At 40.8% G+C, this 25700-nt stretch overlaps 2 protein-coding genes across 4 annotated transcripts; both read left to right on the top strand.

Annotated features, from left to right (window-relative positions):
• Positions 1 to 1598: 1598 nt before the first annotated feature.
• Positions 1599 to 5926, top strand: c4h1orf53 (chromosome 4 C1orf53 homolog). Its single transcript, XM_034530820.1, has 3 exons — positions 1599 to 2075; positions 3803 to 3904; positions 5552 to 5926. The coding sequence occupies exons 1-3, from the start codon at positions 1821 to 1823 to the stop codon at positions 5621 to 5623; spliced, it is 429 nt and encodes a 142-aa protein (XP_034386711.1). The 5' UTR covers positions 1599 to 1820; the 3' UTR covers positions 5624 to 5926.
• A 9460-nt stretch (positions 5927 to 15386) lies between these two features.
• lhx9 (LIM homeobox 9) lies at positions 15387 to 24898 on the top strand. Of its 3 annotated transcripts, XM_034530919.1 has the most exons (6): positions 15508 to 15624; positions 16465 to 16667; positions 17776 to 18134; positions 18621 to 18626; positions 21365 to 21567; positions 22206 to 22579. In XM_034530919.1, exons 1-6 carry the CDS (start codon positions 15508 to 15510, stop codon positions 22458 to 22460), a joined length of 1143 nt encoding a protein of 380 aa, XP_034386810.1. In that variant the 3' UTR covers positions 22461 to 22579. The 3 variants fall into 3 exon arrangements, with proteins under 3 accessions (XP_034386811.1, XP_034386809.1, XP_034386810.1); XM_034530920.1 differs by lacking the exons at positions 18621 to 18626; positions 22206 to 22579 and adding an exon at positions 24842 to 24898 and having other exon boundaries at positions 15387 to 15624; XM_034530918.1 differs by lacking the exon at positions 18621 to 18626 and having other exon boundaries at positions 15387 to 15624.
• Positions 24899 to 25700: the final 802 nt, after the last annotated feature.

Genomic DNA, 25700 nt, shown 5'->3' with positions numbered 1-25700 from the left:
TTGTTGGTGGACCAGCTCCCAAAGTGACACCTGATGACACAATCAATTAGTACAATTATACTCTTGATTTCCTTTTTAAGGGAAATATTTGTTGTTTTAATAGATGTTGACTTTACCTGCCAAAATCACTGATATGCAGTGCCATGTAAATTCTGTTTTGGGTTGGACTTTTCTTTTATTGTGTGCATGTTTAAGCAATATTTGTCCCATGGTAAATTGAAACCAATGGCTTAGATGTACTTCTCTTCCCTCTCCAGAGAGTCTGCCTGGATCAAAGCCAGATGTCTTCAGGCTGACTGGAAGGTAATTAAGTGGCAGCAGACTGGGGCATGCTGTTTCAGGCATCCATATGAAATGATAATGGCAGGGCTGCTGCCTTAACATTAAAAAACAACAACAATATGACACACATGCACACAAAGAGACACATGCATACATGCTTGAGCACTGCCAACCAGTTAGGTTTCACATTACAAGAGACTAGTAACAGTAAATGGTCCCAGATTATATTAATTTAAGATAACCTACATTTAAAAATGGACAATACAGTGTCTCATTGTTTTTTTAGCCCCTGGAAATATATTTAAAAATGGCTTCAATCGTTTGAGCTAGCTGAAGTGTACTAGTCATATATTGCTCAATTTAAAGGTAACTTACAAAAACATAAATAAAGCGGGCTCCCTGTGTTTAAAAAAAACAAAAACATATTGTCTAAATGTAACCAGCAGTAGAGTTTGGATTAGGATCTGCATTAGCTTACTTACATTTTCAGGTTGTTTTTGCTACATTTAATTTATTTAAAAATTTGTTTTAACATTGTGCACTGTTGGTGTGCACAATAAGCCTGCTTGTATTTTTACCAGTGATGTTTGTCTGAGGGTTTGTCTCAGGGTAAATTGACCCCACAGTGTCAGTCAAAAGACACTTGTCAGGTTTCATTACCCAGAATTATGTTGTAGACACATCATCAGAAGTGGCTTATAGCAGTGGATAACCTTGAAAGGACTCATTAATGTCCACTCATCAACCTTGCAGTGCTTTTTCCAAGTCTCTATAAGTGTCTATATTACTTTATTATTATGGGAAGGTGTCTTTGTTTGCATATAAGGGTCATTGCAGCCAAGGAGAGAATAGGAATTTAAAAGAAGAGTGTATGTGCAATGATATGAATGTTTAAATGGCAGACCTCATTCATGTACATCATGTTCAGAGCTGCATATAGGGGGGAAATATCGAAATACTTTTACAAATAGGTTTTTCTCAATATGGCTGAACTGACACTTTAATCAAACTTTCTTTCCAGAAGAAAATGAATACTTAAAAGTGCAGTTTGCCTACTGGTATTCTTTGACATTTGCTGATCAATGACTGGTTGCCCCTCCTCAACGTTTATTTAACATTGCATCATAAAATATAATAATGCAGTGATTCTACATCTCATTTAATATTTTCCCCGAATCTTGTGCATTTGTTTAGTATGTAACGTGCAGGCTATTGCTCCTCATATCACCTCGCTGGTCGCTGCAGTGAAACAGCAGAGGCGCTGTGTGAACCAGAGGCTCCGAGATGGCCACATGTCACCACTGTGACGAGGCGAAGCAGGAAGTGCCCCACTGTGCAGGCAAGAGTGCGAAGAGGAGGCGAAAAGTAAACATGCGACAAACAATCTTTGATACAGATGATATAATCAGTCGGTACTGCATTTGACTAATTAAGAGATGGTCTGTTTTCCCCGGTATCTTTTTTAAAACACAAATCCCAGGCGAGAGGGTTTCAAAGTAGTTCAACTCTCCCGTTCAGGATTGTAGTTTTACAGGAGCATGTTTCACCAACATTACCCGTTCAAAGCATTCGTCAGCAGACTAATTGTTCTCCGCTTGCAGTTGAATAAACCACTTGTTACAATGTCAGTGCCGAACCTCTCAGAAGAAAGCCCGGAGCGCATAAAAGGCAGAAGTCAGATACAGATCAGTGCAGGCAGGAGAGAAGTGGACTTCAATGAAAACGACCCGGATGGAAGAAAGTTCACAGAGGAAGAGCTGGCCATCCATAGAGCCCACACGGAGGCATGCCAGGTAAGATGAATGGCCGCACGTGCACTGGTGTATTCATGTTAAATCATGGTGTTTAATGGCATGACCGCAATTACGTGTGATTAATTACCAGCAGGCTTTTTCCGAGTCGAATTTTGTCCTGAGTTGCATAACTGGAGCGGTGGAGAAGATTGATCGTTTAACATTAAATAAGCAATAACACATTATAAAGTACTAAAAGTAGTATTAGTAAAAGTACAGCATTATCAGCCAAATGAAAAAAGGTTCATATAGCCTACTCTAGGTTTATGTTAATTATGAATTAACAAGCAGCATATTAATGTTGTATGCTATGTTTCAGTTGAATGTTAACTTACCGTTGGGTGTATAATAAATGAAAAGTGATCATATTTTACACAATGGTCATACATTGGGATGTCAAATCTGAATCTACAAAGTAATTAAAGCTTTCAAATAATTGTATTTGCGTCAAAAATATTTAACCTTAACTCTATGCTATTGCTCTAATAAAGATCAGGATTTGATGATGTCATTGAATGATAATATGCCAGCTGTGGTGCATCTCCAAAACCCACCTGTCCTTAGGGCACAGTTCCCAGTGGGTCCTCGGTGGAGTGAAATTTTACTGTAATTTGAATTACTTAAAGTGAGCGTCATGGTTGAAGATTTTTGCTTTGATGTAAGGTTTCACTCTTTTCCATTTTTACTTCCGTAACTGTAATATTGATTCTTTTCTGAATCTTTGAACAAAGAGATTGTATAGGAAGATAATACATTTGTGATGTCAAGTGGTAGCCTAAAGATATTTGAGAGAGTCTTTTTGTTTTGTTTCAATTTTACTTTGAAGCATACTTGGCCAGTGTTACACACTACCTGTCGTAAAGAAATGATGCCCATTGTTTTTGTCAGATCAATCATATTCACCAAATCTTACTAGCTCTTCCATCAAACAGAGTGAGTGAGCTCTGTGGCGATGACAGTGGTGAATAGGTGTCATCTCCGTGCCTTGAGGCTTATCTGTTGTAAATATTGTGCTTCTGAGTGTGGATGAAGTTGAGGCAAGTTGGCCGAGACCTGAGGAGAGCGGTAGGGCCTGGGTGGGAAAAGCACAATACCGAGGGGGCCCAGCTATGCCAGCTTCACTATGTGCTCCTGCAATGCCATGTGAAATGACAGGCCGTGTCACCAAAAGGCCTGGGGCCTTTTTCCCTTTGTGGCCTGTCAAAGCTCACCAACTAGTGGGCTCTCAGTTTGAAACAGACTGAGAGATGACATTTTCTAACTTCCTGAGGGATGACAGAGTAGTTCAGTGTTTTTCACGTATAAGGTGTTTGTGTGTGTCTGTACAAGATGAGGGATCGGTCAAAATAGAGGAATAATTGTTTCAAAAATATGTTTTGTAAGCATCCTGTAAAGCTGCAGTGAATATACAACTTAAATACAGCAACCGGTTGAATAATCTATGCAGATTGCACACAAAAGAGCCACACTAATTAATTAGTACCGTCTTAAGAGTTTGACCGTCTTGCATCTGTTTGTATGCATAGAGGTCGTTCATTCCCTCGTCTCCTTGGCCCAAAGCAATCTGTCTCTATGTATATGTTCATATTCAGTGTTATGCTTGCATGAACCTCTGTGTTTGGGTCTATATACTGTATGCACTGTATATTATGTATGCAGGGATCACACACCAACATATGTGTTTGTATGTCATACTAATAAAATAATAATATCTTTATTATGTTAAGGCAAAGAGGCAGATGTATGTCGACCCTTCCAGTGGGTACAAGGTGTTCACAGAATATGCCCACCTTCAGAGAGGGAAATGTTGTGGCAGCGCATGCAGACACGTGAGCTCTTTGATTTCCTTCTTACCAGGTTGTGTGTTTCTCATTTGGCTTCTGCTTTTTAGTTTTGGTCTTGTTTCATTCTCTTCTGTTCTGGACCCTGTTTCCCAATGATCATTTACCAAAGATGGGATCTGTGTTTTCTAAGAGTGGTTTGACAAATTAAAAACTTCACCTAAAACAAGTTTGTGTGCATTTTGATATCAGCTGTCCTTTATATTTATAATTATAATTGTTGAATTTAATGAAGTATCACTCTATATTTTTTGTATCCTAAACAGCACGCATGCACATAATTTCCCTCAGTATGACGATGTAATATGTTTTATATAGTGCTTGGCAAAGATAAACAAATTAATCGATTAATCGCATGATTTTTCTGTGATTAACAGCGATTAATCGCATTATGTGCAAAAAATCAAGAATTAATTAAAAACTAGTGTATTACACGCTTTTATTTTAAAGTAATGTTATCAGAACAATATAACAGGCACTCTCAGAGCAACAGCAAGTTAACATACAGTATATAATATATATATTCTGAACAGGTCTAGCAAAAAAAATTAAAAAACACAGCTGGAATTTACTGTGCAGGGGACCTTTTTAGTCTGTAAAGCCTCTGAAAAAATAAACACTTTCAGTGATGCAGGTTGAGCAGTTACACTGACCCTGCCGCCATGTTTGTAGTTCGCTCCTTTTATTACAAATCGTTTATCCTCCTTACGAGGGTGCGTCTTGAGGTGTGTTTCTAAGGACGCTCATCAGACCGACATCTTCCACGACAGGAAGCGGCCTGCAGTCCACTGCTCTCCACTTGTCCGAGGCATGTGTTCATTGTTCCTGCGTTGGTTTATCGACAGTTCTCCCGCACGCCGCATCCAAAGTAGTCTGTCGAAGTTTCGCTCCACTGGTTGTTTGGGTAGCTATTGGCATCAATGCTGTGTGACGCCTTTAAGATGTACTTCATGCTCGTGGTACTCCGGTGATGAGATAACTCCAGTTTGCAGTGGTTACAAATAACTTTGTGAATGTGCGCAGCAGTGTTAAGCCCCTCCCAGTGCAAAACAAATAATGCCGTTAACGCATGATAAAATCATTGTCGGCGTTAATGGATACGTTAACGTATTTATAATGCGTTAACGTGCCCAGCCCTCATTTTATATGATACAGTTACTCATTGGAAGTAAGTGTAAGAAGGTAAACCGTGAAGTGATTTTGCCTGCCACTGAACGCAGATGAGCCCAGATGCACAAATTACGAAATAGCTTTAAATCTAGCAGTGATGTTTCTTAAGGAAGAGAGCAATATCATCTATTCATGCATGTTGTCATTAAGTTCTCTAATAGGCCTTCCTTCACGAAAACCATATTCACTAAATTTAAAATGTTATATCAAAGCAACACAACTAGAACAAATAAAAAGCAGCAAATTGGCTGAATAATCAAATAAAGTGAAAATCCAGTCGTGTCTTCTGTCTCTTGCCCCATCCCGCCCCCCATCTTGTCTTGCCCTGTTCCGTGCTTTCTTGCTCTGTGTGGTTCAGTCCTAATTTGATTCGGCCTCATCCTGTTCTCGTGTTAGGCGTCCATGTATTTGTCTTGTAGTCTGTGTGACGGATGTTCTACTGTTATTTATTTGTCTCCTCTATAGTGTCCATATGGCCAAGTCAACGTGAAGGACCCTGCAATGAGGAAAGAATGTAATTCTCTATTTTATGTATAGCCTGACGAAGGTAAAGCGCCTGTTCAGAATGGATCCCAGAACACGTCGCTTGTCTTCTGCCTGTCGTTGTTTGGACTACTTGGGAGTCATTTTTAGCAGTGTACCAAATGATGAAATATGGGTAGTGTCTGTGCAATATCTACCTCCTGTGAATCACAACTACTCTCAGCATTATTTTTATTCTCACAAGACAGGAGATGAGGAGGAAGGATTTGTTCACTCAAACCTTGTGTAAAATAGTATATGTTATGCATATGTTTCTGATATTTTTCTCAAATGTCCAATAAAATGCCTTGAGCTTAATTTTTCATTTCTCAAGAGTATTTAATATGTTGTGGTATTCCGCTCCTCTAATGCGTTTACAAGGGTTGTGGGAGTATGGAGATGAAAACTGAAAGAGCAGTTTAGATCTTAGCCCTCAAGATAAAGGGCATATAAGCAAAAGTAACTGTAGCAAATGTAGCTAGTCAGATGGAGTCTTGTGCTCTTTTGCTTTGCATCTCTTGTTATTTTTCCTCCCAAATGTAGATGAATATTAGCATCATGTAAGTGCTTGGCTGAACTGTCTACCTTTGACTGAAACACTGTGTTGTTAAAAATAGTCAGGGGCCAAGGGTCGGCCCTCACACTTGGCTGCGCTGCTTTTACACCACTTGATGGAATCAGGCTGGTAACAAACATGCCATGGACATCAACAGCAGCCCTCCCCACCGGACTCGCAGCTCAGCCTCCTGGCAACACTCGGCTACAGCGCAGCTCCCCGCGGCTGCTCTCCTGAGCTGCAGCCTAATGAACTCCTGGGCCTTCTCATCCCAGCACTGCAGTAGATCCGCTCATGTTCACGAGCATGCTTAGACGTACACATGCATGGGCAGGCTCACTCCATCAGAGCACCCTGTGGCTCCTAATAGGCCAATATAGAATAAAGGTTGCACTAAACACCGCACTTTGTAGCCCACAGTAATAGTACAAGGTAAGGTCAAGCGCTCATGCAGCAATACTTGTGCGTGCGAGAGATGCTGAGGGAAGATGTGCCACTTGATTTGTGAGTGCATGTGGGTAGGCAGCGCGATGCCTGCGGGCGCTCGCTCTGAACCTGCCACACACACTCGCCTGTCTCCGCCTGATTGGGCAAACAGCGTCGGGATGAGAGGATGTGTCTGCCGCGAAATTCTGTCGCTGCCGCCTACTGGCGCGGCCACAATTTCCCTCGGCAGGTGGGTCCCAAAGGCAAGTGCTTAGTGATCGGAGCAAAGCCCTGTGAGCGGCTACAAGGAGATTCATGATCCCAACAGTGCTGGGGAGGACAGGTTCTTGGGGACGCGTCGTCAGGCGGGATGAGAGGCGAATTTATTTGGTGTTATTCTAAACCGAGGCAGCGGAGCGTGCGGCAGCAACATTTCTACAGCGGGACGGTGAAGGTGTCACACTCATCAAGTACCTGGGCCCGCTTGCCTGCCACGGCTCTACTGGTTTTGCCTAGGGACTTGTCTGTCACATTAAAGTAGATGCATTGCCATTCAGGGCCTCGCCGGTCCCGCAGCCTGACCATGAAATAGGCCAACTTTCATGTCTGCCTCATCCCTCCACGTCTACCCGATCCAGTGATGGCACAGTTTGAAATTTTTTTCTTCTTTAATTTAAATATCATGTTCTAGCCTAGCAGTTGGTTGAGACACAAACAGCACAGCAATCCCTTCGACAGATTTGTGGAGAAATGTAACATGGTCAATCATCACAGGCCTTTAGAAAGCGTACTCCTTGGTTCAGTGGGCCTATAGTTCTTTAATGGTGTCCTTTTAATACTCATGAAGCATTCAACTACAAATATGAACTTTCTTTCTCATTGTCTTTCAGATAAATTGTTTATAATAGGCTATAGTCTTCTATTCAATGTCGCTTATTTTACTTTATTTGACAAGTTTGGAACATTAATGCATACCCACAAAAAGCCTCAATCGACCTTATTCACAAATGAATTCATTTTGTTGATTTGGTCTGTATTATGCAATACCTGTAAATATTTATTTATTTCTTTAGCTTTTGCATTAGATTGTGTACCAATAGGTACACAATCTAATGCAAAAGCTCTGCCATGATTATTGACGAAGTTTATAGTTCAGTTTTTGTTGAAATTGTATATGTTTATTATTGATGTTATAGTTTGCAGCACTGTTGTAATTTTCTTTTCCCTCCCTATTTATATACATGATGGGGCAGAATATTAAAAACACGTCTCAACTATATGGCCTCAATGCTAAACATATAATTGAATTAACACCACAATAACAGTATTAAAAGAAACCTGAACATATGCATTATACAAAATGCACCTTTATTGCAGAACAATTGGATTGGATTGTACAGGTGTACCTAATAAAGTGACCACTGAGTGTATGTGGATACACACAGTGGGTTTTTTTTTCAGTGCAGATTTGCTCCAAAGTTACAACAGCCAACCTGACATGTGAGGTGTTTATTTCAGGCATTTTGGACTGAACATCTCTGACCTTCAGCTGGAGCATATGCTGTGCTGGAGCAGAGTGGCAGCAATGTACCGTGTGCCTTTCTACAGGATGATGGCACTAGCCGCAGAGAAAAAGAGAGCTGTCCAGTTTGGAACTGTGACCAGACAGACTCTAGTCACAACCAGTTGACAGGCCAAGCAGCCCCTCCTCCCTCAATTCCCCCCTCCATCTCAAACAGCCACAGCAGCCCTGCGGCCAATGGCCTCAACCACAGTCAGTTACAGTGTCTCCATCACTGTTGGCCAGACCAGCCAGGAACTGACACAGGGTTGGCGGGGGGAAAAAAAACTTGAGTGTCAGCCGTATGATGGCTGAAAGGAACATCAGTCTCAGCAATTGGCCAGGCACTGCTTTGTATGTGAGTGTGTGTGTGTGTGCACGCACGTAAATACGTGCACATGTATCTTGATATTCAAGCAGCATTTGAGCAGCCCCTGCATCAACGTCTGGTCGTTCTACACACACAATGTCAGCTCGCCTCGGGGCAGCAGCCTCCACAGTGGTCATATGGACAACCAGATCTCTGTGGTAGAATTAGTGATAAAAAAACACACACATGGCCACTGAGTGACAGTCAGCGCACCAGATTCCTTTGGACAGACAGGGCTGCAAATAGCACAGAGGAGCCATTTCTCACTCAGACCGCAACTGGTGGCCAGACTCATGCCAGGCCAAGTCGTGGCCGCCAGATGAGCCCAGATAAAAGGAGAATCAGAGGCAGCAACAGGCACCTAGAGCCCAAGGAGCACTTTGGCCTCTTTATTTCCCACCTGGTTTTACATCAATGCAGTTATATCTAAGGTTTCTTGTCTACACTAACAAGACAAATGATTTAGTGGCTCCTTTTTTCTCTTCTATCTAACCTTAAACTTATGTTCCCCTCTGACTCTGTCTTCACTGAATGGTTGAAGTAGGAAGAAAGAGAGTATTTGACAATATAACAACATACCAAAGCATAATCTAAACACGCCTGTTTGTTTCGAAAAGCCGCTTAAGCCCGTAAGGTTATATAGCAATAAAGAACATCCATCTATTATGTTTCCATGTCCTTTCTACTGTGGCCAGATATGGACTAATACGTGCACCATTCCCCAGGAGGATTCTCTGTCCCCAGAGGAGATGGGCGGGGGTGGAGGTGGCGGTGTGCCATTGGAGCTGTTCTGGAGGCAGGGAGGGGAGGCAGGCAGCAGTTGGTGTGCAGAGAGCAGAGGCTCAGGCTGGCTAGTTAAGAGCTTCTCTCTCCTATCCTCCATCTGCCAGGGACCGGGGTTGTGATTTGAGCTCCAGCAGAGCAGAGCAGGGAGGAGATCGAAGGAGGGGCGGAGGGAGGTAGGGGATGGGGGGGGTGAAGGGAGGGGGAATGTTTGTTGGAAGAGACAGAAAAGAGAAAGTTGGAGGAGGAGAGGGGAAAAAGTGAGGGGGAAAGACCTGGAGAGAGAAAATAAGGATGGAAATGAAAAACAGGATACGTGGGGAGTGAGACGCCTTAACTCTATTTATAGTCTTATTCTTGTCTACCGTTATTAGCCTATTCTAAATCACTGTTAGACTTTTTATTTTGGCTATAAAAACAGTGATTTGGTCATATTTCACCCACCCCACTTGTGTGTTTAGATATTTCCTCCAATAATTATGAAGCCATGTCCACCGTGTGTTTGTAAATATTTCCAGGATGTCTCACCCACCCACCCTGGCTCATGTGACTGGGATACATGTGACTGGGATTCAGCTTTGCAGTGTTTCACTCCTCCCTCTGTTCCTCCTCCTCAAACCCCCCCCTTGCTTCCCTTCCCTTCCCACTCCTCTCCTTCACTCTGTCAGTGTTTAGCCTGCACCACAGTGGATCCTGGGAGAGCCTTCCCACCTCCTCCCTCCTCTCCCCCTTCTCTGCCTCTCTTCGCCTCCCTGTCTCCTCCGCTCCTTTCCTGGCTTTGCTTTGGGAGTGACTGAGAGCTCCCTCCACGAGACTGAGTGTCACTTGAGGTGACCCAGAAATGATGACTCCAGATGAACCCTGGATGTGTGGTAATCTAACCACCATGCCCAAGGAGCCAGGCAGCCACAGAGGCAGTCAGGCAGGCAGCATCCCGGGTTGATGCTGTATCTGTGGTCTCACTGTTGAACCGAGCACGCTGCAGAGCCTGTCTGTATATCATGCTCGAAGAACGCTGTGTGCACGGGACGCGTTGTGGTACACACTGAAATGGATCTGAGTGCTGTTGCATTATTGATGAGATACATTGTGATGTCAGCCCAGGCGGAAGGAGCAAAGCAAAATGACTGTTAGCAGTATGGCACAGTGTCATTTATGCAAGCAGTACAGAGGTGTAATTAATTGTCACCCCTTGCTCTCTGGAGCTGAGAGTGTTACCAGAAAACGAACCCTCGATTCACTTGTTGTCAGGTGAAATCAGTCCATCTACCTCAATGTGTTTTCCATGTGGCCAGTGTGAGCAGGCTATAGGACCTCATATATTCTGCATATATCTTAGCATGTTAACAGTAGAATTCAGATGCATTTACAAACTCTTTTACATTCGGTTATCAACGTTGTTATTATTCATTGGCTTCTTGTCATATTGCTTAGCCTGTCAAGTGAATAACAATCCAATAATGCACATGGAAATTAGTCCAAGGAACATTCTATATAATAAGGTAATACATATTGAAAATGTAAAATATATTGTTTCATTAGCAGTCAGGCCCAATCAAACCATCTTCAAAGCGCAAGAAGAAACTTGACATTATTAAATAGTGGTGAATTTTTTATCAACAACATTTCTTTATTCATTAGATGTTGCAACATGAGGCCAAGTGTGTGTAAAATGGTTCCTGGCTAAATACACTCAATACTGCCATACATTCATATGAAGTGTGTCTGCAGGTGAGACAGATGGAGAGACACACAGTTTAGGGGAAACGAAATATGAACCCATGGAATTATTTTGAGGTCACTATTATTTTTGGAGGATTAATTTATTTTAACCAGTGATTAAAATAGAAGAATAGACCAAAGGTGAGAAACAAAAGAAATGATTCATAAATAAGCCCTTTAGACTGTACTCGTGACGCTGAAATACAAACACAACAATTATGCTCTTAACTGGCCTATACCACTACTTGCTTTAGATTATTGTGTCACAAATATATTTCAAATTCAGAAAGTATTCAGCATCCTTATTTCGAGAATGATTTCTATTTGTATCAACCAAACCGTTGTTTTGTTGTGTTTGTTTTTTTTACAGCAGACCTTGTGTTGCTGCTTCACATCTTTGTCAGACTGACTGATCCAGTTTGACTATAGATCTAATTATATATTCACGCAAACCTCCGCTCTCACACCAGTGGAATTAGAGCTGCAACCGGAGGCCTATTCATTGCACTCCTAAGGGGTGAATATAGAGCTATGTGTGCTTAGAACCGACCTATAAGTGTGTTTGCAAAATGCGGTCAACTCGTCTTCTGGGCTTAAAATATAAACTTCACAATTTGAATTAATACATTATAGCTGGAGAAGACATTTCGCGACAGTAAAAACCGACACACATCTGCTTTGATTTAAATATCCCTAAATCTGTCTGTAGCCTATTTAACGGGTAGTTATTCCGAGTCCAGATAATTTATCTTTTAATTTACGACAACTTCACATTATTCTATATACACGCCGAGTAGGCCATTGGCTCGTGTCTTCTTATTTCCCGTGCGGTGGCTGATGTGTGCTGTGCTGAGGGGCTGACTGCATGCAGGAGAAGAATATTTAAATGTCTCGTGTGTTTAATTGACGCTCGAACTCGAAGTGTGAGCTCAGAAACGAGGAACAGCCCCCATCTACCGGCAGCGTCTCCTCTGTCTCCTCTGCACACTGCGCACAGTCCGGAGCGCCTCCGCCTCACAGGGACTCACACACCGCACAGCCTCAGGTAAGACCTTTCTATATGTCTGCTGGGGGGAAATAATAACGCTTTTTTTTTTTTTTTTTAAACAAAACCCCATGAAGCAATGCGCGACAGATCTAACGCATGATCAATGCGGTGACTTGGTCATGTTATCCGGGAGAAGCAGGGAGGCTGTGGGAGGTAAACGCATCTAAACCTCGTCCTGTATTTTTATTCACGCAATGTTGTAAACAAATATTGTTTTACCGTGACAACAATCTGAATTGTGTAAATATATAACAGGAGTATTTGAGTGATAGGGAAATCCTAAATTGACCGGTATGGGAAAATAGGAAATTACGCTCTTCTTAAAAATCTATAATATACGTAATTTAGTTGGTCGGCTGAGGTATAAGATATTTTATTTTATTTATTTATATGAGAAAAGTCAAAACCACTGAGCCACGCATGGTTTAAACGCCATTTTAAACATGGTTGTTAACACTGTTTATATTTCATTTTTTTAAAGCGCCAAAGGTTTGAAATGGAGCTCAATTCAGCGCATGAATAAGCAGCGATTATCGTGTTTTTAAAAAGACAAACAAGATCACAAATCTTAAATTAGGGCAAACCATTCTCAGCAATTAATTAAAGAATGGCACACAGTACCGACCAGATGAATATTCTTCAATTAATTTAATTCCAGTTATGAAATATGATGGGTAACAGACATAACCAGGATGCTTAATTGGACCTATTAAGAAAGCGTTTCAAACGAGAACTGTTATTTCCTACTAAAATAAATATATATTGGTTTGCTTTGGTTTATCTTTACAAACATCCTCAAAATGACACGACTGAAACAATACAACAAAAACGGCTAATATATATAGTGTATATTTAGTTGCAGGTAATACCCTAATTGGATACAAAGAAAAGGAAACGACACAAAACGACAATACAATCCCATTATTCCCTCAGCCCCTCGGTGTGCACTGACACATTGTTAAACACTCTTCAGTCAAATGAAATGTCACTGCTGGAGGCAACGGGTCAAAACGGTAATGACAATAATGATGTCTTGATAAGAAATACGAACACGCACATATACTGTATTATATTGGACTGTGTGATTAAGTCAAGTTTTTGAAGTTGCCTTTTTAATTTCCGGAGCGAGAGAGAGAGAGAGAGAGAGAAAGAAAAAAAACAGCAGACAGATTAAATATCACACAGAGCTGAGTTGATCGGTCCTCTCGGGGTGTCTTTGTCCAGGTGAAATGAAATCCGTGTGTCTTTTTGGGGTCTCTTTTCACCGCTCTGTGGCTGGTGCTGAGACACTGACAGCGCAAATTAAATGTAATGCTTTTCAGAACAGCTGCAGGTCCAGCCCGTCCAGGAGGGTCCAAATCTTGTCTTATATAGCGCTGCTATCAAGGGGCCTCCAATTAAAGCCAACACAACTTCATGGTGGGGAGGGGGGAGAGGATGGGGGGGGGCACACATGATAATGTAACACGTCTTGAGAAGAAGCATCCACACCTGCACCCCCCCTGAGCCCTCAGTAAATCTATTAATGGGACCAAAGCCGAGTCACCGATTCAGCCAGTGTGTCTATTGTTTTATGGTGAAGTCTTCAGCCAGACCTCGAGACCAGAGCTCGTTATTGGGGCCTCAGCTGGAAAGGCCCGCGTGCGTTAGTTAAAATATAGACATTGAGCTGCCTTGTTTTGGTTTGTTGTCACCATATTTGGCCTGCGTGTTGGGACGTAAAAGCATTCAGTCTCATTGGCGTAACAGTATTTTCACACCCTTTAAGAATGACACAGATATGTATTGTGTAGCAGTTCACGGTCGACTTCATAGATTATATCAAGTAAGATATATGGAACGTGGATTTCTTAAAATATTAAATCACGGCTGGTGACACCCCACCCCCACCCCCCGCCCCCTTCTTAAGCTTGTCTACCGTCATAAGATAAATTAAATATGTCTTAAGTTACAATCCGGTTTCTGTTCTCATCAACTCAACTACAGGTAAACAACATTTTGACCTAATTCAAGAGACATAAAAGACAAGGATCGTGTTAATGAATGCTCGAAAGAGAACAATACCTTTTTCAAATGAGCTTTGAATGGAGAGGGAAAAAAATGATCATGCACTAAAAACGAATTGTTTGCTTCATCAAATTATGTATAGAGCATTAAGATAAAGATAAAGCAAAGAGGTTGAGACGGCCTAGGATACTTTTATTTTTTTCACAAAATCCCATTCATTTGTGTAAAATTCCTTGTCTTTCAGAATGTTTAATACAATCTGTCCCCGCCCTCTAGCCTATCACTGATCACCGCCCCGCCCCAAACAACACACACACACACACACACTCACACACACGCACACGCACACACACGCACGCACACCTTACAAGCACAAACACACACACAGTTATTTCGGGACAACCAAACACCTGATATGATACAGCTAAAAACAACAACAACAAAAAACTGATATTCTTTTTAAAGTTTGGTTTTCAAAATTAAAACAGAAGTCATGTAGAATCAGTTACCCCTATTTCTGACCCTTGGATTATAACTCCAAAGAAACATAGTAATTGTTTAATAAATAAATAACATATTTACAGCCCATTTCAGTTTATGCAACTTCTGACTACTGCAGCGTCCTGTCCTGTAAATGGGGGAATAAAAGTAATGAAAATGTCAATACCATAAAGTGGTGGTCCTTCGCGTAGCCAGAATTGGGAGTTTTTGAGGAAAGAGTGACAGCTCTTTGTTGGTGAATAGAAATTGGTGGCAATGGTGAGGGAGTAGGAGAGAGAGGGAGGGAGAGACGTACAGAGTGAGAGGAGAGAGAGAGAGGGGTGGGGGTGGTGGATGGTGGGGGGGCTCCTCCTACCAAATTATTCAGACTGGGCAGGCTTTGCTCTCTTCACAAATAGGACACGGTGCTCAAATCCAGGCAGTCCCAACCTGACCTCGAAGCACCAAGGAACCCCTGACTGGGAAATCGGGAGAGAGAAATCACCAAAAAGAAACAACAAAAACTTTGCGTCATTATTTTTGGCGAGTGTTCACACTGTAGCCCCCCTCCTCTCCTCCCTCCCCACCAACCACCACCATTACAACACCGGTTTGTCGCGTCATTTGGACTATATATTTTTTTTCTGGAGGAGAGACATTCACGGGAAGAAGGAAAAAGCTGGTGCACCACCACCTACCTCCTCCTGCCCTGCCCATGTTGTAGTTTCTTCGTTCTTCTTTCCTTCCAGTTTCATGTGCACTCTGGCGTGGAGGTGATCTGATTCTCCGGGGTTGTGTTGTTGTTTTTGGGGTGCCTCTCTCAGAGTCTCAGAGCCCATTTGGATGCGCTGAGAGAGCCGGGCGCAGCGCTGCAGTACAGTATATGGAAGTTGTGGGCTACAAGAAAGAGGCAGGCAGTTGCACGTTGCGTCCAGGACCGGGAGCCATGCTTTTCCACGGGATCTCCGGGGATCACATCCAAGGGATCATGGAGGAGATGGAGAGAAGGTCGAAAACGGAGTCGCGCCTGGCGAAGGGCATGCAGCTCAACGGGAGAGAGTCGGTAAGAGCCTGATCGACCAGTGTTTGAATTCATGTTTTAACCTGCACAAACGACGACCGTGGCACCGTTAACTTGCCAGGAAATGTACATTTGTTTTTGGGGTGAGTAGAAGAGGATTTGTTAATTACTTCTTTGTGTTTATTTTTTTGGTCAAATATTTTAGTCTAATTCTTTATCCGAAATTAATTTTATTAGTTAAAATATATTATTCAAATTGCTGCTCAATTATCTGCACACACCAACTCCTAAAAACATAAACTGTCTGCAACTTAACAAGTTTTTTAATATATTTGGAAAAAACATTGTACATCAAAATAGTAATATTTTGTTTCGTGGACAAATCTATAAATTTTAGTTCTCCCAGTTATATATCTAAAAGCTGACAACACATGCTGGAATAATATAATTACACATTTACACACAGTTTCATTATTTTAACTAGAAGAAATACTACATTTCATTTTCTTTTAAATAAGCCTTTATTCAATTCTTTAAATATATGTTTCTCTCCAAAACTGTTGCAGTGAGTTTGTTGTTTGCTTTGATTTCAATGTCGACGTATGAGGAAGAGATTAAACCAATAAATAATAAATCTCCTCGATACTCAGTCAATTTCAGAAACACAGTCGTTTCATTGATGCTGTCAATTCTTTCGCGTGGGCCTGAACACACAGAGCCTTTATTTATTTAAGAGCCCAAACTGATATATTACAAATAAAACCAGAAAACTGCTAAAGGCCTGCAGTTAGTGTTGTACATGATATGTGTTGCATACGATTCCCCCAGCAGTCTGTCCAGGGAAGTAGTTGCCATGAGCCCTCTTCTCTCTCCCTGACTCAGACCATGCCTTCTATGAGCCCGGAGAAGCCTGCTCTGTGTGCCGGCTGTGGGGGCAAGATTTCGGATAGATACTACCTCCTGGCCGTGGACAAGCAGTGGCACCTGCGGTGTCTCAAATGCTGTGAATGTAAACTAGCGCTGGAGTCGGAGCTAACGTGTTTTGCCAAGGATGGGAGTATCTATTGCAAGGATGATTACTACAGGTAAGACAAATTAAGGTTACACATTGGTGGAAAATGAACAGAACAGCGGAGGAAAAATATTGGTGTCTTCGTCTCTCTGTCATGCACGCGCGTAGACCCACCCGAAGCTGCTGGCTTTATAGGAAACTATATTTTTAACTCTTAGAAAGATTGTAAAGCAATACTATTTGTTATTGATTCAACATGCTGCGGCTGTTCATCTGGAATGATGTTGAAGTCCTTTTTCCAATTAGGCCTCATTCCTGTCTGAATAGGATCACAGCAGTCTCAGGGGCCCTGCATGCTGTTAATGGCGAATAAGTTATGATATTACATTTTACTTTAATTCCTTAGTGCTTCAGATGTAATAGTTTCCACGACAATGAGTCTAATGTAAACTGCATTAGCTTGTTCATACAAGTCAGCCCACCAGGAACAAAGGAGTACAGAACACTGTTTGTTAAAAAGTAACCTATCTTAGTGGCCAGTAGCCTAGTGTAAATATGATAAATAACCAGTTAAAAATGCAGTTATGGGTCAGATATATTATTTCATAATATATTTAGCCATGCACAGGCCTAAATGTTATTTACAATGCACTATAGTGGAAACATTCCCCAAAAAGAAAGGATGCTGATAAATGCCAAGGCAAAATGTGCTCACTTTCGTACTATAGTTCCACCTTTTGCCTACCTGTGGAGTTTTGTTCCTAATGGAAGCTATGATGCCAAGATGTTATGGTAGGGTTCATCACTGAGACAGGAGACTGTATTTGTACTTATTCAAGAGAGGAAATATTCGTGCAATGGAAATATTTTTTCATCAAAGTAAATGTGGCCTATATCGACCAGCCTTCACTCAGTTTTCGGCCAGATGTGACTATTTTGTCCCAGAATGTAAACTCAGTCTTCAGGGCTGTTATGGGATTGTTACACACTCGAGTTGTGTCAGACACACGCACACACACACACACACACACACACACGCGCGCGCCTCCGTCACTGAAAGGCACCACAGAAACGTAGTTCGCTGATTTGAGCCTGTGACGGTGCAGGTTATGTTTCTGCTCCTGTCTTTGTGTTTGTCCATTTGGTCTCTATGAAGAGTCTTGACGATGTGTCTGTTCCAGAAGGTTCTCCGTGCAGAGGTGCGCGCGCTGCCACCTCGGGATATCGGCCTCGGAGATGGTGATGCGGGCGCGCGACTCCGTGTACCACCTGAGCTGCTTCACGTGCACCACTTGCAACAAGACGCTGACCACGGGCGACCACTTCGGCATGAAGGACAGCCTGGTGTACTGCCGGCTCCACTTCGAGACGCTGGTGCAGGGACCGGACTACCACCAGCAGCTCAACTTCGCTGAGCTGGCAGCCAAGGGCGGCGGCCTCACCCTGCCCTACTTCAACGGCAACGGGACGGCACAGAAGGGAAGGCCGCGCAAGAGGAAGAGCCCGGCCATGGGGATAGATATACCGAGCTACAACTCCGGTGAGACCAACAGCGTGCTGCTCAGAACAGGGCCTCACAACAAGTCAGGAGCACACAAACATGCACATATCACAACATATATATAGTCTTTATGGGCATACCTTGTTGTAGGGACAGTGACACCTACAGCAAAAATATACCGAGCTTTTTTTCCTTTCTTTCTTTCTTTTCGTACACCAAACTGTACTAATAACTGCACCTAATGTCGGTTAAATCCATCTGGGGCCCACTGAAAGACGCTGGAAATATAGATTGTGCTCGGACATTGCTGGCCTGAGGATTCGTCTTGTCAATTTAATTGTAGGCTTTTAAAAATACGCCTGAATAAATTTTTAAAGTTAAGTAAAATCACTCACAAATAAACAGCATTAAATAAAGTGACTGCGCAATAAATAAAAACAGATTCAGGGATTTCTACCCCCTTAACGCAGAAGAAGACCGTCGCGTTTTAGTCCAGACGGTTCCTGAACGCCTCATGTTTAACAGCCGTAGGTCTACCTTACATGTCTGAGATGAATACATCTCTCCTGCAGGCGATGCTAATGTAGGTGAACTGTGTCTGTGTGTAACGGCGCCCGCAGCCGTGGGCTAATTGATCTGCAGCTTTCTGTCCACGCGTCTGCACCGTTTTTGTGCTTTAAACTGTGGCGTGTGTTTTGCCCAGAATGATCGAAATTTGACCTCGCCGTCAACCTGCACATCGACTTTTATAATTAAGACTAATTTAGGTCAACATAAATGTACAGGATGGGTGTGAAGGGGGTCGTTTGGGGCTGTTGTAGCCCAAATTGTAGACACAACCATTGAGGAAAAAAAAAAACTGGAGTTGAGCTGAACATTGAGCTACTGTTAAAGGTAGGTTTCATCTAAAATCTTGCCTTGAATCACTGAACGTTATAACCCGACCTCCACCCCCCTGCAGCGTCCCCATTTTGTTGTCGCTTTCTGTGAATTAGTGCGCGGTTGAGAAAGTTTGTCATTGTGCGCCAAGTTCCCTGTTCCTGCTGAATGGGGAGGAATAAGGGTAATCTGCGCGTTAATTGTTCTTCGTTAATTGAAGGTGACGTCGGAATCCCTGGCCTCCTGTGCGGCGGTCAGCACAGTTCTCAGAGACACAGCAGCGCCGTGCAGAGGGGCCTGCCGCAGTGAGGCCAGGGGCTCCAAACACAACAGTGTGCAGTCAACGCTCCGCTTGAAAGGGCTTTTGGTTTGTTATTCACAAACACAATTCCAAGAGATTATGCAAATCCTAAAATTCTCATGGATGCTTTAATAGGAAAATAAGCACTGTAGCACTGTGATTTGTATCTCTTTAATAGCAAGATATACCTATTACAACAGAGCATTGAAATAAATTCAGATTTACACTATAATGCAGCCACAACAGGTAAAACAATCCCACAAAAGAAAATCCCACAGAGAAATACATTAAATACCGTATGGTATCCCTGTGAGTTTGTTATAAAGCGCCACAGACACAGTAAAGGTCCCAGTGGGAATATTATATATTTAATTTGGGATATTAGAACAGAATAGACTGACGTAGAATAGAATATTTTCTAATTTAAAAGGCTTATTGGCTAGAAATGTTAAATGTCTTAATTATGTGATACATTTATGACATTGATAACATTTAAATCGGCCCATAAATATATTTTAATAAGATGAATTAAATTAGGGAACAACTGAAGAACTATTTTCCAAAGTGCTCTTTTTTCTGTGTTGCAGACCAGGAGACTCACTTTGAGGAAAAATAGGATGAGGTTTTGTGAGCGGTTTTGTTTCTGCTTTAGCGAGCACATTCATGCTTGTTTTCACCAGGGAAAGGTGTGGGTCTACTGAGTATTCCACGCTGCTCTGTACAGTTTGGTCTTGTTTGGATATAGAGACCCCTAGTGGGTAATATCTAGTGAAACACAATCCAGTGAAGGCTGGAAAAGAAGAACACAGATGTCAATGATTGTCTTATTGATGGTGCGTATAAGTCTCACAAGAACATGTCTCATATCACAAAAAACATAATTTGCGCCATATTGCATACCATAACATAATACCACACATTTAAAACATATATCCCATAGTTAGATGAATTGGCTTCTGCCTCATTAAAAACGGATTTGTAATTTAGTTCAATAATTCATTTTTGAGGAAGTGTTTACAATAAAATCTTTCATCATCCATTTTGGTTACATGGAGACAAGAAAATCAATAAAATCTACTCTAATATGGAAATCCCATGCTCCTTTTGCACTTAAGAGCCAATATCTTGAAAGACCCATTTGAAAGTAAATACTAGGTTCTATAAAAACTATAACAATCAATAATCCATCTATGAGAATTAATTGTACTCATTGTATATTTTGGTTGCAGTCATATAAATGTCCAACAGTCAGTCACAAGCTAATTTAACTTGCAAGTATGTATCAAAATAATGCAAAAATTGTGTTTGTAAAACAATAAGGAAATTAAGTGTTTAGATTTTTTGTCTTAACGCATCGATACATGTTTCTGCAGCGTTCTTTATTTGTTTATCTAAAAATTCTTTTATTTAGTGGATCTGTTTTTGCCTTTCAAATATTTTACACATACAGTGCTAAGCTGTTGACAAATTAGGTCCATTAGGCCTATTAGTCTTTGTAAACACAAGCATAAATAATTTAGCTGGGTCCCATTGTATGATTAAAATACATAATTTAGCACAAAAATAAAAAAGCCAATAATCACAATTTCCAAGGCGTTACAATTCATTTCAGTCTAGACAGTTCAGTGAGTTCCTTGACTGTCACTTATTCACATATTCTAATTGTTTGTTAAATATACCACATTTTCATTATTGATCATGATGGCATGAGATGTTCACATACCAAGTCAATGGAAATACATGAACGTTTCACAATCAAGCCCACATGTGGTCACTTCTACGCTAATATATACGCTTGTAACATGTAACATGTAACAATATATTTAATTTAAAATTGAGCCTTAAAATGAGTGTAACATTTAATTAGTATCCATTACAAATACCAGCTGTAAGCCGTGACCTGATTTGTGTCATGTTATTTTGATTGTAGAGGAGGGATTTTATTTATTGCCAGTTAGTTGTCATTTCCTTGTCAATTGTTGAGCACGGTAAACATTATTCAGTTTTTAGAAAAGTGAATGAACATTTTATGCAATCCTTCCATGCGCACTCTGACCGAGCGCCTGTGCTCTGCTCTCTGCCCTCTCAGGCTGTAACGAGAATGACACCGACCACATGGACCGGGACCAGCAGGCCTACGCTCCAACACAGAAGACCAAACGCATGCGGACCTCCTTCAAGCACCATCAGCTGCGGACAATGAAATCCTACTTTGCCATCAACCACAACCCAGATGCCAAGGACTTAAAGCAGCTGGCCCAGAAAACAGGCCTCACTAAGAGAGTTTTACAGGTAAGCAGAAAGCCATTCTTCTTACTGATCTGAGCCGCCCATATCTGTGTGCATCTCACTCCTCCTCCATGTCCCTGTCATTTCACACCAATATTATCATTAGTCATCTTTTTGATTTTATTTGTTTGGTCGGCCCATTTAGTCATTAGATGTATATCCAGGGGGTTTTAACAGAAATCTTTTAGATTCTTAAATGTTTTTTTTTGTTTTTTTTGGGAAAGAAAGAAGAAAAGTCATTCATGAGCGCAGAAAGGTAAATGTAAAACTGCAGCTGATATTATTAATAATGAGAGTGCACATGTTCTTTTTGTCTCTGGAAAAGAAAAAAAGGGTGCAATTCAACTCTCACAGATACAAATTTAAAAGGACAGGATTGTTGTTTTGATTTTTGCTATCAAAAGCCACATTATTGTATTCAGTGTTCAGGAGCTAAGTGGTTCATTGTTATCTGCCCCTAAAGCTCAAACTAATGTATGAAAATTGCCGTATAAAGATTTATATACATAAGGCGAGGGCAAGTTGGTACAGTAATAGCTGTGATAACTTGATATGTAAACCACTGTACAAATGATATGATATGATACTAAAATTTAATTTTAAACGCAAAAAGTAAAAGCCACATTGGGATTGGTTTGCAGGTTTGGTTCCAAAACGCAAGAGCCAAATTCAGAAGGAACGTTTTGCGACAGGAGAATGGAGGTGTTGATAAGGCTGATGGCACCTCACTCCCTGCACCCTCATCTGACAGTGGGGCCCTGACCCCCCCCTCCAGCACGGCCACACTAACAGACCTGACAAACCCCTCTATCACTGTAGTGACCTCCGTCACCTCTAGTTTGGACAGCCATGATTCGGGGAGCCCTTCACAAACTACCTTGACAAACCTTTTCTAACAAGCTATCTTTAGCAGACTGATTTTGTATCTGATTTTATTTTATTATTATTTTTATTTTATGTTCTTTTATTTTCTTTCCTCAATTTACATTTTATTTTTTTAAGTGACACCTTTAAATCTACCAGAGACAGCTCCTTGGAACAGAAAGTGCTGTACTGTGTACACAAACAAGAACAACAAGAGCAAGAACAGCAGCGACCACATTAAAACACAAGGAAATCTTTTTAATGTGTAGCATTTGAAACCACATGGCAGCCGTGTCTGTAGTTGACTTAAAGTATGCAGGGATTGATTTTCGGATGGGACATTTTTGAAGTTGAAGTGAAAGAACATTTTCATGGATCCCACAATTCATCGGAAAAAATAACTAAACATGAGCGTGTCTGGAAAACTAGATTTTTACTTGATTTGACTTTATTTGTACATTTGTATTGAATTATGATAAAACAAGCCCTTCCTAATTTATGGTTAATTGATACATTTAAAAAATAATATGAATATTTTGCCCTCGGAAACCTGTATATGTATGCACTGTGTTCGCACTATCCAATTTAAAGATTTTTATTTCTGTTTGGGAATAATTTGGGACTTAGACTTGTAGAATGTTCTGTATATGGATAACTCCAGAAAACAGGCTTTAATTATTTCCGAATGTTTCAGTCTTTAAGACTGAGTTGGATGGAATCAGACATTGAAATATCTTACAGAGCTGCATGTATAACGTCTAAATTGCATCATAAGCGCTTAACCATCGCAGCTTAAAAGGCAGGTAGATGCTGAAACCACAAACACTTTTGTCTTGATTCACAAATCTACTGTGATAAAGAGAAAGAAGCCAATCCCACAATCTGTACAGTGGTAACTGTTCAACATGTAATGCAGTGACATTGATATAAATGGTTTGATAATTATAAATCAGCAGGAGAAATTTGGATTGGAGAACAGTTTATGCACGCTGTTGCAATCGATTGTTTTCATGACAGCACTTTTTCAGATTTGTTGGCCTCATAGATTAACCGTAGTCAAATGGATAAATCCTAGTAAACATATCCATAGATCCACAGCTAAACTCAATTGCACAGTGACAATATACTGCCCAGTGAAAAGTGCATTATTGTTTTTATCATGTTGCTCAGGGTAACGATGTGATTTTAAAAGGGAAAAGGAGTGGCGGTGAGAAATGAAGTGGTTGCGACGTTGCAGACTAGATTTGTAGAGCTGACATAAACATTCAAATGACCTCAGATAGGTGGAGTCGCAAGAGGCAGCCAGTGGGAAATCATTGTCCATGTGTTCTCCTTTTTGGCCATATTTATACTTTCTTTAATGACACTTGCCACTGAACAGACCAAAAACATGTTTCTTCTGGCTGAAAGATAGAGAGAAAAGAAAGACAGAGCAAATCTTCAATGGAGTTAATACATTTCATTGTGAGCGTCACAATTTGTTCTATTGTAGAACAAAGTGGTACTCTAGATCTACTTCATGAAGTAGATGCCTAACTCAGTTCTACTATGTGCCTTATGCTATAACTTGGGAGAAAGTTTGTGAAATTCAGGATATATGTGTTCTTTGTTAACTGATTCACATCCTTTTGACGCCTCACTAGTTTTGTACTGTTTTGCATCTTATTTCCGAAGATCTTTTTATGGTGTATCCTGTTAAAAAGGGGGCAGCGATGTCATAGAAAGCATTTGTGCACTCTTTCAGATATAGTTGGGTAATCCAAGAACCTTATATATTGATCTTCGTGTTAATAGTTGAGTACAGTAAGTGTTCTATCAAGATTGTCCATGTTTCCCTGTTTCTTGATAAAGATGGTGTATAGAAACTATTTCCCCTTAAATATTTATGGACCAAACGGTTGTTATATATCTTATTAAATTTGTGTGAATAAAAATACTTTGCTTTAAATGGGTTTTATTTTTCATTACACTTGTCATTTTTGTGTTCTATCTTGAATACGATTTTTGTTTATCACATCAACAAACAAGAAAGCATTCAGTTATTAATGACCAGTTAAACGTCCTCATTTTTGCTTCCATTTTTAATTTCTATTTCCTATTTTATGATGTTTATGGTTTTTAACGTAATGCCCCATGGATTTGCATCTAAACCCTCCAGTCAAAAATATGAAATTGCTTTTTAATGCATGAACATGGCTTTCAATTTTACATCAAAGGAATGCTGCAAAGCACATATTGATGTGTATATATATATATATATATATAAATATATATATATATATCTATATCCATATATAGTATATATTTATGCATAACTTATTGGTAAACCTAAAATGAAGTAAGAGTAAATGCAGACCCCGTAAAGCCAGGTTGCTCTGTAGTTAATATATTCTTACTCTATCATTTCTTTCAGGGAGAACAAATCTTGGGGCATTACAGCCATACATCCCGACGTTTGAAAATTCCCTAAAGTATTAACAGAAGGGGAAACTTTGATGGGAATTCCTCACCATTGAAGACAAAGACAATATTAGGATAAGATGATAGCATACTGAGAACAAATAAACAACCAACATAAAACCTGTTTTAGTTGCAAATGTACAACAGATGATTTTTTAAACAAAAGTGTGTCTTGAATGTTTGAATCCATCAACGGAGGAGACCTCACAATGTATGATATTCATGATATCAATGTGATAAAAAAACTAAAACGTTCTGTATTGGAATGCTAAATGAACAAAACTGATGATAAACTGTATTGTAATATAGTAAAAACAAAACGCATAGATAAGCCCAGGATGTGGTTAAAAGACAGCAGGCATCCAACATGACAACCGTGTGAAACAGAGACGGTATGGATGTCACACACACACACTACACACAACCTTTCTCCCACTGCCTTGCTCCTATATAAGCACAATATATGCACATACATACTCACAATCACTGTTCTCCAACACGCACACTGTTACACACATACACATACGCAAATGCACACACGCTGCTTCCCCCATACACCCCACCCAAGAATCAGCTTGCTAAATAGAAGTTTTCTTTTGTCACAAGTGTCATTTCGTAAACACATGGCCTCCTTGAAACTCGGCAGCAGGATGCCCATCAAATATGATGAGTGTATGAAGAGGACTGCAGAGCTGGAGCTTTGCCATCTGGCTGTACCGAGGGAAGGAAGTGAAAAAACAAAGCAGATAAAGAAGAGATTCTCATTTTGCATGCGCCTCATCATCTTGTTAACATTTTCCTTGAGATGTATA

This window comes from Cyclopterus lumpus, chromosome 4 (genome assembly GCF_009769545.1).
Source record: "Cyclopterus lumpus isolate fCycLum1 chromosome 4, fCycLum1.pri, whole genome shotgun sequence".
Lineage (NCBI taxonomy): Eukaryota > Metazoa > Chordata > Actinopteri > Perciformes > Cyclopteridae > Cyclopterus > Cyclopterus lumpus.
Note: the sequence above shows the minus strand (reverse complement) of the source record. Positions and strands in the feature narration are given on the sequence as shown.

Coding starts and splice junctions, on each gene's coding strand:
- c4h1orf53 (XM_034530820.1), top strand. CDS start 1,821: ATGTTTCACCAACATTACCCGTTCAAAGCATTCGTCAGCAGACTAATT. Junction 2,076..3,802: donor CCCACACGGAGGCATGCCAG/GTAAGATGAATG, acceptor TATTATGTTAAG/GCAAAGAGGCAGATGTATGT. Junction 3,905..5,551: donor GTGGCAGCGCATGCAGACAC/GTGAGCTCTTTG, acceptor TCTCCTCTATAG/TGTCCATATGGCCAAGTCAA.
- lhx9 (XM_034530918.1), top strand. CDS start 15,445: ATGGAAGTTGTGGGCTACAAGAAAGAGGCAGGCAGTTGCACGTTGCGT. Junction 18,135..21,364: donor TATACCGAGCTACAACTCCG/GTGAGACCAACA, acceptor CTGCCCTCTCAG/GCTGTAACGAGAATGACACC. Junction 21,568..22,205: donor TCACTAAGAGAGTTTTACAG/GTAAGCAGAAAG, acceptor ATTGGTTTGCAG/GTTTGGTTCCAAAACGCAAG.